This window comes from Melospiza melodia, unplaced genomic scaffold (assembly GCF_035770615.1).
Source record: "Melospiza melodia melodia isolate bMelMel2 unplaced genomic scaffold, bMelMel2.pri scaffold_28, whole genome shotgun sequence".
NCBI lineage: Eukaryota > Metazoa > Chordata > Aves > Passeriformes > Passerellidae > Melospiza > Melospiza melodia.
This window is the reverse complement of record NW_026948600.1, coordinates 5,603,729-5,624,059: the sequence shown is the minus strand read 5'-3', so window position 1 is coordinate 5,624,059 and position 20,331 is coordinate 5,603,729. Positions and strand designations below refer to the sequence as shown.

At 47.2% G+C, this 20,331-nt stretch overlaps 2 protein-coding genes across 2 annotated transcripts in view; both read right to left on the bottom strand.

Moving 5' to 3' along the window:
* Positions 1 to 1,352: 1,352 nt before the first annotated feature.
* On the bottom strand, positions 1,353 to 1,982 carry LOC134433941 (olfactory receptor 14J1-like; the record flags this gene model as incomplete). The annotated part of the gene is made up of 1 exon (XM_063182628.1): positions 1,353 to 1,982. A coding segment is annotated over one exon (630 nt), but the record flags the coding sequence as incomplete, so codon positions are not given.
* Positions 1,983 to 5,890: 3,908 nt separating this feature from the next.
* The window catches only part of LOC134433865 (olfactory receptor 14J1-like), a gene marked incomplete at its 5' end in the record, with an annotated part of 31,571 nt that continues 17,130 nt past the window's right edge, over positions 5,891 to 20,331 (bottom strand). Inside the window, one exon of the mRNA XM_063182566.1 lies at positions 5,891 to 5,902. Within this exon, the coding sequence (XP_063038636.1) occupies positions 5,891 to 5,902 (12 nt within the window). The remainder of the gene's footprint in view (positions 5,903 to 20,331) is intronic.

Below are 20,331 nucleotides of genomic sequence, written 5' to 3'. Positions count from 1 at the left end.
GAACCAGGGGTCCACTGTTGTGCTTGGGGCCAAATGGAACCAGGCAGTGCACCATGACACTCTGGGTCCTTGTGGAACCACAGAGGCCATTGTGATACTGCAGGGCCTTGTGTAACCAAGGGGTTTCACCATTTTGACACTAGAACACCAAGGAGACCATTGGGAGACTCCAGGGCCCAGTGGAACCAAGGGGCCATTCTGACACTGCGGGGCCACATGGAACTAAGGGGACATTGTGACAGTGCAGGATCCTGTGTCACCAAGGGGCCACTGTGACACAAGGGGGCCTCAGGGGATCTGGAAGAACGTTGTGACACTGTGTGGCCTCGTAGAAACAAGGAGTCCATTGCGACACTGAGGGGACTTGTGGAACTACAGAGACTATGGTGACAGTGTGGGACCTCATGTACCCATGGGGCCATTGTGACACTCTGGGGCCTCATGGAACCAAGGGGCCACTGTGAAACTGCAGCACAAACAAGAAGATGTGAAGCCCCATGGAACCAAGGAGTGCATTGTCACATTTTGGGGCCCCACGGAACCAAGGAGACCATTGTTGCTCTGCATGGTCTCATGGACCCAAGGAGAACAGTGTGACAGTGCAGGGCCATGTGTAACCAAGAGGCCATTGTGACACTGAGGGGCCCCCTGGAACCTAGGACATCTTTGCAGATGACACCAAGCTGGATGTGAGTGTTGATCTGTGGGAGCATAGGAGGGCTTTGCAGAGAGACCTGGACAGGCTGGATTGAGGGGCTGAATTCAGCAATTTCAGGTTTAAAAAATCCAAGTACCAGGCCCTGCAATTTGGCCCCAGTGCTATAGGCTGGGGATGGAGTGGCTGAACAGCAGCCAGGCAGAAAGGGACCTGCAGGGACTGATGGACAGCAGGCTGGACATGTTACATCAGTGTGATCAGGTGGCCAAGAAGGCCAATGGCTCCTGGCCTGGTTCAGGAATGGTGTGGCCAGCAGGAGCAGGGCTGATGTGCCAGCACTGATCTGCCCCCAGCTCTGCACACAGACATTGCTGCTGCAGCTCCAGAGAAGGCAACAAAAGGGCATCTCTGCAGAAAACTTTGCTGGGACATCCTTTACTTCCTTTAAATACACCAAGAGTGCAGTCCCCCATTGACACAGTCTGTGGCCACAGGGAAGGTGGAGAGAAACAAAATGAGAAATGGCACAAGCAATGATGTTTCTTTGTGGACAGAATGGAAAAACTAAAACAAAGGAAAGAAATCTCCAAAATTAAACCAACAAGAAGTATCAAAAACTAGTTTTATTACAAGTGATTTGCAGAAATTGACCAGCAGTTTAATGTTTCTGAAAGCACCCAGTCATCAGTCTCCTCACAGCAGCCTTGAGCTCCTGGTTCCTCAGGCTGTAGATGAGGGGGTTCAGGGCTGGAGGCACCACTGAGTACAGAACTGACACAGCCAGATCCAGGGATGGGGAGGAGAGGGAGGGGGGCTTCAGGTAGGCAAATGTACCAGTGCTGAGGAACAGGGAGACCACAGCCAGGTGAGGGAGGCAGGTGGAAAAGGCTTTGTGTCGTCCCTGCTCAGAGGGGATCCTCAGCACGACCCTGAAGATCTGCACATAGGAGAAAACAATGAAAACAAAACAACCAAATAGCAAGCAGGCACTAACTGCAAGCAGCCCCAGTTCCCTGAGTGAGGAATTTGAGCAGGAGAGCTTGAGGATCTGTGGGATTTCACAGAAGAACTGGCCCAGGGCATTGCCATGGCACAGGGGCAGGGAAAATGTATTGGCTGTGTGCAGCAGTGAATAGAGAAAGGCACTGGCCCAGGCAGCTGCTGCCATGTGGGCACAAGCTCTGCTGCCCAGGAGGGTCCTGTAGTGCAGGGGTTTGCAGATGGACACGTAGCGGTCGTAGCACATGATGGTCAGGAGATAAAACTCTGCCACAATAAAGAAGAGAAAGAAAAAGAGCTGTGTAGCACATCCTTTGTAGGAGATGTTCCTGGTGTCCCAGAGGGAATTGTGCATGGCTTTGGGGACAGTGGTGCAGATGGAGCCCAGGTCGCTGAGGGCCAGGTTGAGCAGGAAGAAGAACATGGGCGTGTGCAGATGGTGGCTGCAGGCTACGGCGCTGATGATGAGGCTGTTGCCCAGGAGGGCAGCCAGGGAGATGCCCAGCAAGAGGCAGAAGTGCAGGAGCTGCAGCTGCCGCGTGTCTGCCAATGCCAGCAGGAGGAAGTGCCTGATGGAGCTGCTGTTGGACATTTGAACTGTCTTGGCATGGGGATCTGCAAGAAAAGTAATCAAGGAATAGTTGGGTTTGGAGAGGACTTTAAATATCCCAGCACAGCTTGGGGGCACTTTCCCCCCACTGCCTGGCCAGGGCTCTGCTGCCTGGAGCTGTCCCTGCCAGCAGCTGCTTCCCTGTGCCCAGGGCTGGGCCCTGCCAGTGCTGCCAGAGCCCAGCCCAGCCCTGGGGGCTTAGCTCTGCCCTGCAGACCACTCCCAGCTCTGGCACTGCCCAGGGGCAGCTCTGGCTCTGCAGGCTCTGATAGGAATGTCAGAGCAACCCTGAGGAGGCTGGAAAAGCAACACTGATGCTGCCTCAAAGGGGCCCTGTGCAGATATTTGTCACTGCCTGCTTTATTCAGATCTGAGACAAAATGTTTTTATTATTCCATTCTGAACTAAGAGATGAAAATCTATAGGCTCCATCCAGGCAACCCAGAGCAGTATATTAAAGAAGCAGGATTTTCGCTTTTATGCAGCCCCTGCCTTGCTATGCTCCCTGTATAATATACTTGGAAATGTGCTGCAGTTAAATGCCATGCTAAGAGCAGCCCTGAACAATGCAGCATCCTCAGCACACAAGGAGAACACTTCCAAGCTTTTCCAGCTGTCTCCTCCCACACAGATCTTGTCCCCCAGTGCTGGCAGCAGCTGCCAGGGCTGGCTGAGAGCGTTCCCTGGCAGCAGCAGAGTCCCTGCCCCAGCACAGCGCCCTGGGCTGCAGGACCCTGCTCTGCAGGACAGCCCTGGGCACCCCTGGCTGCTCTGCACAAGAGACAATCAGAGAATGTACTCACAGAGTCTGTAGGCAATGGGATGTTCCAGCTTTAGGAGATGGCTCCAGGAGCTGCAGCTGCATTGTCTTGCAGCCAGAGGTTCCTGTGCCAAGGGCTGGCAGTGATTCTGCCCCAGGCACTTCTCAGCACCTTCCCAGCCCTGACTGATTGAAGCTCTCTGTGCCTCTGTGCTGTGCTTGGGGTGGCTGCAGGCAGTGCCCCAGCCCTGCTGGGCTGGCAGAAGAGCTGCTCATCAAGAGAAATGTGCTTTTGAAGCTCTTCTTGGTTACCAGGACCTGCCTCTGTGCCAGGAGCCCAGCCCAGCTCAGCAGCACAGACACAGCACCAGGACATTAATGAGCCTCTGGGGCTTTGTGCTGAGGCCCTGACCATCAGTCCCTGAGAGGGAGCTGAAGAAACCTCTCCAGAACTCCAAGTCAGAATCCAGCTCCAAAGTTTCTTAGACTTTTAATGGGTCCCAGTGAGGGACATGATGGAGAAAGTTTCCCCAGGCCCCAGGCAGAGCAGAGAACTGGAGGCAGTGATGACAGGTGAGGACAAAGAGAGAAGCCAAGTCTTGGTGCCCTGGGGCACAGATGGGTCCGTGCTACCAAGGGCTGGGAGAAGACACCTTGTCCTGAGGCACTGGGGCCTCCTTGCACAGCACCAGCCAGGCTGGGCGCTGTCACCCCCTTGTCCTGCCCTCAGCATCCCCCCTAGCCCACATCCTAGTGGCCTCAAGGATCTGCTGGAAGGAGTCCCGGGGGAGCCTTGGCCAGGAATGGCCCTGGGGGTGCCTTAATGCTCCCTGCAGGTACTGCAGGTTGTTCAAAGGACTTTGGGTTTGGCTTTTGCCTTGGAGTCTCTGAGAGGTTTGTGCACTCATGGCCTCCAATTATCTACTAAAGTCCCTGGAGAGGCTTTGTCAGTAGCAACACTCAGTGGGGCTCATTAATGCTTCAAGGTACTTCAGTTATTTTAAGGTACTTGGTGTTGCCCTTTGGATACAGACTCTGTGAGAGGTTTGTGCAATCATGGCCCCAATTATCTATTTTAATGAGTCCCTTGAGAGCTTTGTACTGACATTCAGTGGGGCTCATTAATGCTTTGAGGCACTCAAGGTTTTAAGGTACTTTGGATTTTTCTTTCTCCACTCTCCATCTCTGAGAGGTTTTTGTGCCATCCTGGCCTCCAATTCTCTCCTGCAAGGAGTCCATGAGGAGCCTGTGTTGGAGAGGGACCTCAGTGGGACCCATTCATGCTTTGAGACACATTGGGTCTGTCCTCTGACTTTGACTCCTAGAAAGGTTTGTGCAATCTCCTCTCAGGCCCTGAGGTTCAAGGGCTCAGCTTCAAATGCACCTCAGAACTCATTAGGATCAGGCAAGTCCTGACAAACCATGGCTCTGCCTTGATTTCCCTCTGGTCTGGAGCAGTTCATCAGGAAGATTTCCTTTTACAGTTACGGAGAAATATTTCAATGAGCTTCTAAGAAATATGTAATCCTATTTTAAAGACTGTATTTTATTACTTTTCTCTTTTGAGAAGAGGTGATTGCAGCATTCTGTTCCTGATATTGATGTAGTGCTGCTCCTAAGGAGGTCTGGCCATGTCAGAAGAGTTATACATTGGAACTGGAGTCCATTGTGGACAGCCATGCCTCAGATTCCGCAACCCCATGTGAGACATGATTTTCACTTTCAATATTTTCAATGGTTTATTAAGTCCTTATCAAAATACAACAGAAGGTTCTTGATTTCATATCTTTTCAAATACAACAGAAGACTGAATAAAGAAAAGAATACAGTGCTGGAAGCAAAGAATTCAGTCACCATGTGCTCATCTACAAAATGGATGCTCTGTCTTTTACACCTCTAGCCCCTCCCAAAGTCTTGTCAATCGACTCCTTTTTTGTGGGATCTCAGCACCTCAGGACAGAGGTGCAGAGTAGCCAAGAACACCCTTGGGGGGCTCGGGAGTCCTGGAATGTTGCCAGAAGTGTCTGGTGGCTGGACTTTGATCCTACACAGGAAATGACACCTGTATGAGGACTGGGAGGATTTCACTGGGGTGACTGGTGAAGGGATAAGTTAATTAGAGTGTAAAACACAGGGTTTAGGATTTCTGTACAGGGAGGTCTAAAGAAGTAAGATGGAGGAATTGGGGCGTGTCCTGTCCTTCTTCTTCTTCTTCTTGGCCTCCATCTTCTGTGGTGACGGTGGCACTTTGGGATTGGTCATTACTAGAAGTGCACCGGTTAATAAGGGTAGAAGGTATTGGGGAAAAATTATAAATATTGTATACGTAACTTCGGGTATAAAGATAAGTGACCGCCCTGGGGGCTCTCTGTGTGCTCATGGCTGGCTTGCTGTGCAGACCTCTGTCGGGCTGAAAGAAAATCTTTTAGATAAACAATTAATAAACACCGAGACCGAGCAAAGATCAGAAGTCTCTCCTCGTCCTTTGAAGCGCCGGGCTGTCCAAGGCCACCCTGGGCCTTTCCAGGCCACCTAAACAGCCGAGAAACCGACACTTTTTCTCTGTCTAGTGGTGGAGATCACTGTCTTACACCTTGATTGGAGGTCAGATGCTGCCATAGTAACAAGCCGACCCTCCCAAATGCCCCAACTACTAAGGCCATCCTGTGATAACAATGCAAGGGGGAGGGGACAGATAACTATACATCTACAAAACTTCTCTTAACATATATTTAATATTCACCCCTTAACTGTGAGAGTCAACCATAGAATTACTCATATATAACAAACCTCCTTTTCTTTTTGTAGAAGTCATTTTGCACGAACAATTTAAGTAAAAAAATTTCTGTCTCTCTTGAATGAGTCACACCAGCATCTGTTAATGTGGCAAAGGACAGTGGGAACAGGAGAAAAAAATCTCCGGTTTTCCTTAGACACATTTATTTGGAATGCACAAAATGGCATCCCAGAGGTCCAGTATGGCTTTGACTCCCATCTACCGTGCCTATGTGGCTGCTATCCATAGTCAGTGTATTTTAGGGGTCAGTACAGAGGCCAACTCAGTCCTGCCCTCCAGTCCCTGTTGAATTAAAAGACAACTGAGGAATTATAGAGGTCTGGTATGGCCTTTTGTCCCTACCTTACCATGCCTACGGGGTTGTTACCCACAGCAGGGGTATGGAGCCTTCTTGGTAGCAAACAAAGGGGCCAACCCGGTCTTTCTTCCCTTCTTTTGTCTTATTTTCTTAAGGAAGCTGTCCCGTTACCTTTTACAGTCCCTTGTGTACTTCTCCTCAACAAATGCTGGTATTTCTCATCCATTAAAACAGGAAGAGTTCTCAAGCTGGTTGGTGGAAGCTTGACTCCACTTTTTGGGTGTCTTGGTGTTTTTCTGGTTGTCTTTCAGTCTCTGCTTGAGAGTCAATCTTGTTTCACATGGCCTGGATGTTACAGTCCACTCTTTTGGCTCTTCTACTGGGCCTTTGACTCTGTTGCCATGAATCCATCCCTGCTCTGCAGTTCACACGGCCGATTCAGTGGTGAGCAGTTCCTGAAAGGGACCTTCCCACTGGGGAGTTAGAGGCTGATCTCCCTGTGGCTTGATCATCACCCAATCCCCAGGACTAATATTACGGATTCTGCAATCCAGGATTCTGCAATCCAGGCTGGTAGATTAAGTAATTGCCCCTTTATGTCTTAGCCCTTCTAAGGTTTGTGCTATGGACATAACAAATTTCTTGGCATTGGTTTCCCCTTCCTCATAGGTGGCAACCTTCTGGGGTGAGGTCCAAAAGGGAAACCCAAACATCATTTCATAGGGTGACACCCCCAGATCTTACTGGGGTTGGGTTCTAATTCTTAATAATTCTTAATAATTCTTAATAATTCTTAATAATTCTTAATAATTCTTAATAAGGCCAAAGGGAGACATTTTATCCATGACACTTGGGTTTCAATCATTAGCTTAAATAGAGCTCTTTTAAGAGTTTGATTCATTCTCTCAACCTGACCAGAACTCTGTGGATGCCATGGAGTGTGTAATTCCCATTTTACTCCCAGGGCCTGAACAACTTTCTGCAATATTTGTAATGTGAAATGAGTTCCCCAGTCTGAATCAATCCTGTTTGCCATCCCATATCAGGGAATGATTGATTCTAGAAGTGTTTTACTCACAACATTGGCATTGGCTTTCACAGTGGGTACCACCTCTACCCAATGAGTCACGTGATCTACTATCAGTGGTAAAAATTTCCACCATTGTACCTGGGGAAGCTCTGTAAAGTCTACTTGGATGTTTTGGAAGGGCTCTAAGGCTAGTTGTCACCCTCTTCTGGGTGTTTTCCTCATGATTTTCTTATTCACTTGTTGGCATATCACACACCCTCCAGTTACTTGCTTAGCTATTCTGAAAATTCCTTTGCATCCCAAATCCCTTAGAAATTGATCACTTAGCGCTTGTGTACCCGAATGTGTTGTTCCATGTATGCCTTCTAGCATTTTCCTGGCCAGGAGTTTATTCAACATTTGCCTTCCATCTGCTAATCTCCACTTCTCTTTTTTATCTTTCTTGGCTCCTCTTTTAAGGAGTTCTTCCTCTTCTGTCCCACTGAATACAGGGACTTTTGCATTTCTCTCATGGGTGTTAATACTATTATTAGTGTTTTGTCTCTGATTCAATTGCATTTTTAGCCTCTAGATCAGCCTAATTGTTCCCTCGCTCCTCCTGAGTTGCCCCTTTTTTATGTCCTTTAACATACACCACTGCTACTTACTCTGGTAATTGTAAGGTTTCTAACTCTTCTAAAATAATTTTTTTGTGAATCAATCCCTTTCCCTTTGAGTTTAATAGCCCCCTCTCTTCCCAATTTTTTCCAAATATATGCACTATTCCAAAAGTGTATTTTCAGTCTGTATATATTGTTCTTCTTTTCTGCGCTAATATATCCAGAGCTTGTTTTAGGGCATACAACTCAGTGCCTGGGCTGACCAGTAGGAAAGTAACTTTATCTTTTCTATGGCTACCAACCCTTCATGCACTATAGCGTACCCCAATACCCTGTGCCCCTTTATTACCTGTGAAGATCCATCGATGTACAATTGTTTTTCACTTTGGAGTGGTTGATCTGTTACATCCTCTCTTACTCTAGTTTGACAGTTTATAACCTCTTGGCAATTATGTATTAGTGCCTCATCTGGTTCTCCATACAAAAACGGGGCAGGGTTGAGTTGGTTACTGACGATTAGCTCTAAAACATTATCTATTAAGATGGCTTCATACTTCAGCATTTGGGAATCAGTGAGCCATTTCTCAGGATACTCGTTACTAAGTCTGGGACATATATCTTCAATTTTCAATTACATGGTTAATTTTTTGCTTTCTGCTATGAGTAGGGAAGTCACTGCCGCACCTGAATGCAGGTTGGCCACCCCTGGCTGACAGGCTCTAGTAATTTTGGTAAATAGGCCACTGGTTTCCTGGATCCTCCTCAGTCCTAGGCTAACACTTCATGTGTTACCTCTTTTTCTATATCCACAGACAGATAGAAGGGTTTGTCTAAGGCAGGAAGACTCAGGGCTGGTGCACTGACTAATTTTTGCTTCACAGCTTCAAACGTTTGTTCATTGTCTTTTTCCCACCTAATCTCTCCAATTAACTTTTCACACAAGAACCGTATGGCCTGTGTGTATCCTCCAATCCATAGCCTACAATATCCCAACAGGCCTAAAAACCTTTTGACTTCTTTCTTAGTTTTTGGCTGTGGGAGTGAGACTATTCCTGTAATTCTCTCAGGGTTCAGCCCCCAGCTCCCTTGACAAATCATATGTCCTGGATATTTCACTTCCCTTTCTACAAATTCGAGTTTCCCTTTTGATACCTGAAGTCCTTGGTGCTCCAGAAAATTTAACAACACTATGGTGGATTCCCAAACTTCTTTTTCTTCCCATCCTGAGAGAAGCAAATAATTTACATATTGGATGAGCTTTATCTCAGGTTTAATGGAGAAGAGTTGTGTTACTTCTCCTAGGGCTTGACCAATGAGGTTTGGTATAGTAGGAGGCCTAGTAAAATATCTGTATTGTATTTGAATATCTGTATATAGGCCTTGCCCCGATAAGCCCCGGTTGTTCTTGATGGGCTGCAGCTGCGATGTCCTTAATTGGGCTGCAGCTGTAGCTAGTGAAGAAAACTGGGATAAAAGGGGCTGGGCTTGGTCAGTCAGGGAGAGCCTGGAAGGAGCCCTGACTAAGAAGCAGCAATAAGAAGGAGGTGAAGTCTGTGATGTGAAGAACTGCCCCCAAGAAATATCACCGAGAAGGTACAAGACTTTAGAAATATGTTTGTGACAATATGGGACTTTAGAAATATGAAATACAACAAGATAACAACAGTTTGGCGATTGAGAAAACCCTTGGAGTAACCCAGTCCACTGAAGCTGTTGCTTTCTCCCAGAATCAAGGTTCTCTCTAGGGGCCAAAAACGTATGTTCTGTTCCCAAAAAGCAATCAGATCCCTGGGTCGGAAGATGATCTAGCAGCGACGATTGCGAGGGATAGACGAGATGCGTGGGCTGCTCTGGCCAAAGATACCATGGAAAAGGGAGATCAAGAGTTGATAAGCACGGCTAGTGAGCTGGCTTGTCTGGTTATTTTCACCCCTCAGGCCGGAGGAGGCATACAAGCTACAATCAGTGCTTTAGACTGGAAGATGTTATCTCAGTTGCGAGCCACTGTTAGCCAGTTTGGATTTAAAAGCGAACCAGCCAAGCAAATGCTCGATTATATTTTTGACACCAGTATCCTTCTCGTTAATGATTGTCGTGGCATAGTTAAATTAATCTTTACCCAACATCAACAATTGCTGTTTAATGCTCATTGGCAAGTGCTCGTTAGCGAGTGCGTGGCAGTACAAAGGCAGCAGGGTGACCCCCTCCATGGCGTCACTGTTAGTGAGCTTATGGGTCTGGGACCTTTCCTTCGTACTGAGGCACAAGCCTTAATAGGCCAGGAGAAGTGCCGGGAGGCAATGAGGTTAGTCAGACTCGCGATGGAAAGGGAAAAGGAACCAGAAGAGAGACCTGTATATATAGGAATCAAGCAAGGCAGAGAGGAATCATTTAGCTCTTTTATTGATAAGGTTGCCGCAGCAATTGAAAGAGCTGAGGTGCCAAAATATCTTAGGGGAGTATTGCTCAGGGAGTGTGCTCTCCGAAATTGTAATTCTACTACTAGGAGAGTACTTAACACCCTAGGTACTAATTGGACTATAGAAGAGGCATTAGCGAAGATGGCCCTCATATCTACGGGACAGCAGGCTTTTGTGGTAGATGCGATCAAACAGAAATCAGCATCAGGAATAGGCTTGCAAGAACAGGCAAAGTCCTCTCAGAGTCAGGAATTAGCCGCTCTTGCACCTCTCCAAGCGTCAGCTGCATTTGCAAATCAAATAATTGGGGCCAAAAATGCCGCTCGGATGACCGGGCACCAACAGAAGTCATCGCTGTAGCATCGGCACCCTCTCCTGTCTCCAACCCGACACCACAGGGAGCCGCCGCGGGGGGAGCGGGGCCGCCGCAGAGGGAGTGACCCGCAGCGCGGAGCGGGGGGGGCCCGTCCGCTCCGGCACAAGCGGCGACCGGAGTGCTTTTCCAGCGCCAGAGCTTGTCTCTCCGCCCCGCAGCTGGTAAAGAGCCTCGGTCTTGGACCTAACAGCCTAATGGATGTAACTTTTGTCAACAAAAGGAAAAGATCCCTGCTGAAACTGAGAAACCAGTGATGGTAAACAAGGAAAGTTAAAGGCACTTTTGTTCTTCCTGGCAGAGACTATGAAACAGGAATCAGCGTACTGTATGCATGGGTCAAATTTCGGCCAGTTTGGCTCAGCATTGGTTATGCTGTCAGAATCACCTGCATTAACATAGACTTTAACATCAGAAGCCCGGATGGTTCAGTCAGTGGAACATCAGACTCTAAAATTATATTTTGAAAAGTTTAAAAATATTAAGATGTGTTGGATTGATTGTATGAGTGAGATTGTATGAGTGTGCTTTTTGGTATAAATGCTGCAGCAAAAATGTGAGAAATGTTGTTTTGGTTTGGTGTTTTGGAGTCAGGCCTGTGGGTGAGTGATAATGAATGCTATATTTTATGTCTATAGTAAGTTATCTGTTATTAAGTAGTTTAAGTTAAATTATCTAGTAAGTGTCGTTAAATGCTAAATACTATTAAGGTTAAGTTTTGTTAAGTTTTATTAGAATTAAGAGATTTTACATGTAAGTTCTGTTGATCTAAAAATCTGTTAAGTTTAAGTAAAGATAAGTTTAAGTAATGTTAAGTTCTATTAAGTTTAAATATTTTAAGTATTTTAAGTATAAGTGCTATTGAGTTTAAGTGATGCTAGATAGATTTATGCTTTTACAATAGGCGTTTATTTTATGACTTGTGTTCAAAGTGTTGTTGTGAACATCAGAGAAACCTTGCTAGCTGAAAATACAGTTTAGTTATTAGAATTGCCTATTCTTATGTTGCAAAGAGTGTAACACAGTTAGCCCATAGAATTTTGAAGCCAGTTAAGTTCTGTTGATTTGAAAATAAGTCTGCTAAGTTAAATATTTTAAGTGCTTTCTCACCACTCCAAATCAACAAAGGACTGAGAATCGCCCAGCTGATGCCATTTCAGCCAAATGACTAAAGGATTACAGACTGTAAAACTGATTTTGAACTTTTCTGAGAAACCCAAGGACAGAAGGGATCATTTTCAGACTTGCCTGTTCGCCTCCTCTCCAGGTTCGCATGAATGAAATCAGCTAACAGCTTTCTTTTCTTAGTCCAATTACCACCTACCATGCAATGCCTGATAAGGCCGGACATTGTGGCTCAGCTGGGGGGTGGTTTTAACCCTTTGGGATAACGCGCCATTGCCGGACGACCAGAGAACTGATTGGCATTATTGAATCATTATCATCTTTCCATATAAAAGGACCGGCAAAAGAGAACTGCCTTGAATGTCACAGCCCACATTGTGCTGCTTGGGTTGCACTGTGTTGTGGGGGTTGTGATAAGACCTTTTGGGTGGATCAGTTGTCGCTATCTCATTTATGGTATAACACCTGTAATTATAGACATACGTGGGAACATAATTGGGAGCGGGCACTACAGAATGAAACAGGGCTAAACACTGCCTTAGCTTTAGACCTTTATGAATCTCATGAGCAGAGAATCTTGGCCTATTATCGGTGGGAGGTACAGTGTATTTTGAAAAGGGTTAAAGCTCAAAGAGCATCATATATAGCCTCTGTAAGGTGTAGAAAACTGGTGCCTTTAACACAACATTCTGTTGTAGGGCCTATAAAAGGAGATCCCAATCAGGCATTAGATAACTGCATTAGAAGGTTACAAAGGTGTGGTCTTCAGGTCTCGGGAACAGCAAGGTTAAAAACTGATTAGAAAAAGAAGGTCAAAGTAAAAACAGAAAAATGAGGTTTACTTTTGTTATATTGCTTGGTGTAGTGGTAGCTGAAGAATTAAGGGTAACACATTTTAGTCAACCTAGAGATAATGTATGGATAACACTTGCTAGACAGATTAATCAGTCATCGCTTTGTCTCAGCCTTGGAGGAGTTACTAATCCATTTCGAACATGTTTGGTAGGGCTTCCAGTATGGTCTCCTCAAGAATTTTGTAGTCTTATTAATAACCGTGCCTTATGTATGCGCAATATGGTAAATAATAAATTGCCTGCACAAAGAGGGTATACTGCCAGTCAGAGTGACGGCTACCGTCAATGTCTGCTAATTCAATCACTTAATACTCCTTTGCATTCCCCACATGAGAAGTTAGTTCTTTTTGGAAGTGCAAATGCTAGCATGACCAGCACTTCCAACGGTGGGTGGTTCAGCTTTGATTACTCTAATTCTCAAAAGATGAATCAGCATAAACAGACATGGGCTACTCTGGATTCATCTCTAAGCCCAGACATAGTGTCCAAACAGCTTTATAACCAATGTAAAGGCTCTAGGATCATGACACCTAAGAAATTACCTACAGGAATATTTCTAATTTGTGGAGATAGAGCCTGGAATGGTATAACTGCCCAACCTCAGGGTGGACCTTGTTATTTAGGCAAGTTATCATTATTCCACCCTAATATATCTGTGTTAATGCAACTAAGTCATAAGACAAGCAGGCAAAGGCGCAGCTTACATAACTTAGACTGTAGTCAAATAGGAGATCCCTGGTTCTGGAGTAAATTTAAACAAGTGATGGTTTCAGCTCTCCTACCATGGGGTGCTGCAAGCAAAGCAATGACTTTAGCAAAACAAATAGGGTGTTGGGCTAAGGGTGAATTGAATAAGACCTCACAGATATTAGATATGTTGGCTGCAGATATGCAAAGTTGTTAGAGCTGCCATAGATTTTTTGCTGCTAGCACAAGGCCATGGGTTTGAAGACTCTGAAGGGATGTGTTGCATGAATTTATCTGATCATTCTGTATCTATTCATGCTAAGATAAAAAAGCTATGGCTAGGGCTTAACAGCCTTAAGGAAGAAGAAGGATTGGGAATTGATGAATGGCTTAAAAGCTTAGGATTGGGACCATGGTTAAGAAACCTTGTAATATATGTTATAGGGATATTAGGTGTACTCTTATTGCTCTTACTTATATTACCTTGTTTCTGTAGCTGTATCCAAAAAATGGTTAGTAGGATGATAGAGAAAACCTGGCAAAAAAACCTCCTTTCTCAAAAAGAAAAAGACAGGGGAAATGTCGGGAGTTTAGTTCAAGCATGGCTTAAAGAAAAAGGCCATGAAGGCATACAGTGAGAGAAAAGAAAAAGGTAGTTGCAAAGCAGTTCCAAAAGCAGTTCCCAGCCTGATTTCTATAAACAATTAGACTTTCTCAGGCATCACTTTATAAACAATAAGGTTCTCAGACAGTCTTCCCATAACAAGCGAAACACCCTCTCTGGGAAAAGATGGCACCCTGGGAACAGATATGGAAGTTTTGGGAACCTTTCATATCACAGTGGGAACACTGGTTTTGTTTTGTGTAAACAATTAACGGTATTGTAAAACAAAAGGAGTGGTTAGAGTTTTCTCTGTTTGCCTATCATAAACTTGGATTTTGGAATATGCATGAAGTTCGTTAACACTGTTATTTAAAGTGACTGATTGATCAATAAATCGGAGTTCAATGCATTAAAGGATGGTCGTCTCACCTTCACTTCAACAATTAATTAATATGGTAAAGTATGAGCAATACAGCGCTGGGTACAGTGGGGGAAGTTTTCCCTCCAACTGCACACTGATAGTTGAGGCTTACAGGTATTTATAGGGGTACTCATCAGCTTTCTCAGCAGTTTCTATTCCCAATTTTTATGTCACAATTCCATACCTTTTGTGATTAGTTTTCCTCAGGATGTATCCCAGAAAGGAGTATGCCCAGATGGTGGTGGTTCAGTTTCTGAAAGAAGGAAGGAATCTCCCAGATGGCATGGTCCAGATTCCAGTTGTGGGTCCACCTTTTAATTGCAGAGACTATAAATCTCAAAACAGTGATGTCCAGCTTCCCTTGGTTAAAACTATTAATCCATGAGTTGATGTTCATCTTCCTTTCTCAAGCTGCTTTTCACTGTTTTGTAAGGTGTGAGATAAGCATGTTTCCTTTATATATATTCGAAAGCTATAGTTTCAAAGATCCTTACTACAAGCAATATTCTAAAATTATAATTCAACAGGTTATTATTGCAAAACTCTTTAAGGCTTAGCTACAAGCATAAAGTTCTTGTCAAAAAGCAACATCCCTAAAGATTTAATTCCAATGCTCCTAAATCAACTTAAGACTTATAAAGGTTAATTACGAACAAAAGATAGGTTCAAAGCTATGCTTTACTTTCCTTAGTAATTATTAGAAATCGTCTTTATAACTGTCCCATGTTCGCTTCCCACCCATATTACAATCACAAATACCACGTTGCCTGTATGAACCTGACACGAAACACAGCTTTGTATTTCACAGGGGGGCACAGGGACGGCTCCTGTGAGAAGCTGCTGGAAGCTTCCACCGTGTCTGGCACAGCCAATTCCTGGTGGCTTCAAAGATGGACCTGCTGCTGGCAAAGGCTGGGCCAGTTACAAATGGTGGCAATGCCTCTGTGATACCAGATTTAAAAAGAAATCAAAATAGAGATTGTGGCGCAGTTTTAACTCCAGCCAGAGGAGAGCAGAGGGAGAACATGTGAGAAGAACAACTCTGCAGACATCAAGGTCAGTGCAGAAGGAGGGGCAGGAGGTGCTCCAGGCCCTGGAGACCCAGGCACCCTGCAGGAGAGCCATGGAGAGAGGGGCCCTGCTCCCAGGCTGCAGCAGCCTGTCCCTGGAGGAATGCACCCCCTGGAAGAGTGACCCATGCTGCAGCAGTTTGGGAAGGACTGTTGTCCCTGGCATGGACTCACACTGCAGCAGTTTGCAGAGGGCTGCTGCCCCTGAAATGGACTCACATGGGAGAAGGTCCTGCAGAACTGTCTCCCTTGGGAGGGACCCACGGTGCAGCAGGGGAACCACTCCTCTCCCTGAGCAGGGGCAAAGCCATGGGTGATGAACTGACCATAACCCCCATTCCCTGTCTCCCTGCACTGCTGGGGTGGGAGGCAGAGCTGGAAGGAGGGAGCTGGGGGGCTTATTTTATTTCCCCTTTTCCTGCTCTGACCTTGTCAGTAATAAATGAATTTCATATCTCTAAGTAAGCCTGTTTTTCCCAGGACAGTATTTGATGAGTGATCTCACCCAGTCCTTATCTCAACCCACAAACCCTTTATTAAATTTTCTTTGTCCAGCTGCAGAGGGGAGTGAGTGAGCAGCCCACATGGATGCCTGGCATTTGGCCTGGGTCAACCCACGACACCTTGGTACCACAGGGTCACAATGGACCCTTGGTTCTATGGGGTCTCATTGGCTCCATCAGGCCCTGCAGGGCCACTTCATTCAACAAGGCCCCAACAGTGGTCTCCAGGATTCCATGAGGCCCTGCAATGTTAAAATGGACCTTTGGATCCATGGGGGCCCACAGTGTCACAATGGGCTCTTTTGGTCCTACAGCTTCACAATGGCCCCTGGGTTCCATGTGTCCTGCACAGTTCCATGAATCCTTACTTCCACAGGGTCCTGTAGGGTCACAATGGTCTCCTTGGTTTCATGGTGCAAAAGTTGCCATAATTTCCATGGTATCACATCTGCCCTTGGATCCCAAGAGGCCCCAGAGTGTGACAATGGCCCCTCGCTTCCATGATGCCCTGCAGTGTCACAATGGTGCCCATGATTCCATCAGGCCCTGCAGTGTCACCATGGACAGTTGGTTCAATGACACTCCACAAAGTCACCACGGCCCCTTGGTTCCACAGAGCCCCACTGTGTCACTGTGGTCCCTTTGCTTCCAAGGTTTAGAAGTGCCAGAATGACCCTTTGGTTCTATCAGGCCTTGAAGTTTCAAAATGGTCTTCACAATTTCATGAGCACCCCCTGTGTCACAAGAGACTCTTGGTTCCCTGAAGTTCTCCAGTGTCACAATGGGCCCTTGGCTCCACGAGGTTTGGTAGAGTCACAATTGACTCCCTGGTTCCATGAAGCCCTGCTGTGTCACAATGCCCATGTTTCTATGAGCGTCCATGGTGTCACCACGGCCTCCTTGGATCCCCAGTATCACCATGGTCTCCTTGGTACCATCCAGACCTTGTAACAAGAGATAGGGAGCCATTTTGGGCCTTAGATGAAAGGCTTCAGAACTCATGGTTGTGAGGCTGTGTCACTGATTAGAAACAAAACCCACCTGAATCTGAATGTGAAATATCATCTCAAGTACCTTCAATCCCAGCCTCGACAGAGGTAGAAAATACAAACAGAGATTCCACAGTAAATCAAAAACAGGGACCATATTTTGAATGCAGCCAAACGCCTTCAACTGCATTCAAATGCGCTCACTATGATGGGGAGGTGATAATCCCCTATTCCAAGAGTGAACTTAAGAAGGGCTGACTATTGAAGGAACTGCAGAGAACCACAATATAAGAAAAGCAGGTGGCACAGGTGATTCTGGGATAGGGAGACCAGAAAGCAAGAGCAGATGAACCAGCGCAGTCGCCACCAAGAAGATCACGTTCACACGCTGTGGGCAGCAACCCCATCAGGCCGTGCCACCATCCCCTGGTACAAGGGGGGTCACAATGGTTCATTTCACTGATCTCAGGGTGCAAAGACACACAGCAGGGGACTTTCAGTATTAACCAAAACAAATGCACCTTTTAGTGAGTGCCCACAGCAGATGCAACACAAGGATTAGAAAGGAGATAAAGGACAGAGAGACAGAGAAAAGGAGGGGGGGAATGGCTGCCAACAGAGAGATGAAATCCTCGTCGTCTGGCCAATAGATCCGTCTGGTCACGTCGGGGAGAGTCTCAAAGTCTTTGGTTAACTCAGGGCTCTTTTATAATCTACCACCGGGAGGGGAGCAGGACGGCACATGGAGGGAACAGTGGAGAATAAATCCATTGGGAACAGGTACAGACAGTCCATTTCTGAACGGCACAAACCGGTGCCAGCAGTGAGCGGGGCCTGTTGTTTCTGGACTGGTTCCTATGGGAAACATCCCGCTTCCCATGGCAGACATCCCGCTCCAGTCAGGCCAGCACCCCTGGGTTAGAATTTTAGGGGTCTCAGTCTCAGTCCTTGGGGAGGGCTTCAATCTCCATCCTTGATGACGGCTGTGAGGCAGATGAGGGATCTCTGGACTGTCTCTTACAGACTGACATCCCTAAACATAAAAATAAATGTGCATTTCCTATTAAAAATAAAATTTACGGAATTAGGAAAATTATTTTTATTATTTATAATAGTATTATTCTATATTGGTATCACAAAATTTTAATATTTGTATTTAAAAATCAATACCTTTTTAGCAAGCAAAAAATTTATTGGTCATTAGTTCTAAGTAACACAATTCCTAACATTAATTCATTGACCAGTGTGGCTATTGATTTCTACTTCTTTAGTCTAATCTGTCCTATTTTAAATCCTTTTGTTATCTTTTTTATCCTTTTCAAAGACAGGATAAAAGAGGCCACTTTGCGGTCCGTGGAGACATTTCTGGGGCACATTTAGGGCAGTTTTGGGTCTGGAGAGGGAATTCAGAGAGAATTTGAGGGTCTGGAGGACACTTGGGGGAGCCGGGTGGGCACTTGGTGGGGCACTCAGGGATTCCAGTTCGGGGTTCGGGGCAGCACTTGGGAGTCCAGGGTGGCCTTTGGAGGGAGGGGAGGGGATTTGGGGCCCTTCGGGGTCCGGGCGGGCCCTTGGGGGGCTCTGACGGGGCTCACTGGGGCGCGAGCGGTGATGGGAGTTGTAGGCGCGGGTCTAATGCAGTTTAACGGGGCCGCGGAGCATAAGGGGAGTTAGAGGCGCAGCTGCAATAGAGGTCGGTGGAGGTACGGGGCATGACGGGAGATGAAGTCCCGGCTGAAAGAGCACTGGGCATGTGCCGCGGAGCATGATGGGAGCCGTAGTCCCGGAAGTGGCTCCAACGCTTTGTTTGGCGGTTCGGGAAGGCACTTGGCGGACACTTCTGCATCCGAGCCACGACTTGAGATCCTCGGAGGAACGTAAACGGTTCGAAAGAACTTGCCGGGAGCTCGGGGAGCTCTAAGAGGGCTCTTTAGGGCGCGGGGCACCGCAGGAGTTTTGGGCGTGGGACTGTGTTCTGAGGAGCTCTGGGGCCGTGGGGGATGACAGGAGATGAATTTCCACAAGTGGCTGTACCGGGCATCTGTGGGGTTGGGAGCACTCAGGGGGTCCGGGGACGCTTTTGGGGGGACCTGAATGGGCGCTGAGGGGACACTGAGGGATCCTGGAGGGTCTGGGGGACACTTAAGGGACAAAGGGGTGGCGGATCCCGGGGTTCTGTGGAGCGCGGGGCATGACTGGGGTTGTAGTCCCGGCTCCAATGGGGCTCAATGAGGCCGCGGGGCATGATAGGAGTTGTGGCTACCGTAGGCACCGTCCCCGAGTCTCCGATCTCTGGCGCTGATTGGCTTCGGGCGGCGATGGGCGGGAGTCTCGGCAAATGGGATGCGGCAGAGGCGGGAACAGCCCATTCAACATCTCCAATCCCTCCCAGTACAGCCCGGTTCATCACCAGTACAGCCCACGTCATCCCAAGTAGAACCCAGTTCAACCCCAGTGCCCCTCCAATCCCTCCCAGTAAAGCCCAGTCCCTCCCAATACACCCGAGTTTATACCCAGTCCCTGCAAGTTCCCTCCAATGCAGTCCACAGGCTGCCCCAGTGTCCCCAGTCCTCCCCACAACGGCCCCAGTGTCACTCCCAGTATGTCCCAGTGTCTCCCACAGCGTTCCCAGTGTTCCCCAGTATGTCCCAGTCCTCCCCAGTGTTTCCAAGGACAATTTAATTTCTCACGGTGGCCGTGGCAGCCAAACCCAGCAGTGGGGTCAGTGCAGTGGCCATGGCCACAGCCCCTTGCAGGGGCCCAGTGCAGCTTGGGCTGATGATCCACCCTCACAGCTGGCCCAGGGCAGCTCTGCAGTGGCTTTGGTGGCACCTGGGGCTGGCACACACCTGGGCAGTGTGTCTGTTTGCAGTGGGAAACTCAGCAGTTTGAGATTGCTGCAACAAGTACAAAAAGGGAAAACTCCTCTCAGGCTGGGTGCAGCCAGCTCTGCAAGCACAGCAGGGCCCAGGGCAGTGAGGACAGACAGGATGGGGCTGGGCAATGTGGAGCAAGGTTGTGCACACTGGGTCAGAGCTCCAGGCACAGCTTCTGTGAGCAAGCCAGAGCTGCTGAGGAGAGACCCTGGGTCAATATCAATCACAGAATGCTGCTCTAAGGAGAAATTTAATAAAAGACACCCTTTAAAATAGGAATGTATATTTTATTACTGCTCTTTGAAATCTTTCTCCATAACTGGACTAGGAAAACTTTAATGAGTCTCTCAGGGCTTTGCTGTTGTTTACATCAGACTCAGTCCTTGAGAGTGTCTTGAAAAAACTTCTCAAGAACACAAAGTTATATTTGACTCCAAATTTTCTTGAAGTTTTAATGGCTCCCGCTGAGGGACATGACTGCCTGCCTCTTTCTGCCCACACAAAGGCTCCTGGGGCACATGCTGCACTACAGCCCTGCCCTGGCAGGGAAATTCCTTTATGTTTGGGTTCTGTCTGGCTCTCCCTATCTGCCCCTTGCATTAATTCTTTCTTCCTCTGGCTGTTCTCTATTGTGCCAAAAGGATCCACCATCTCTGAA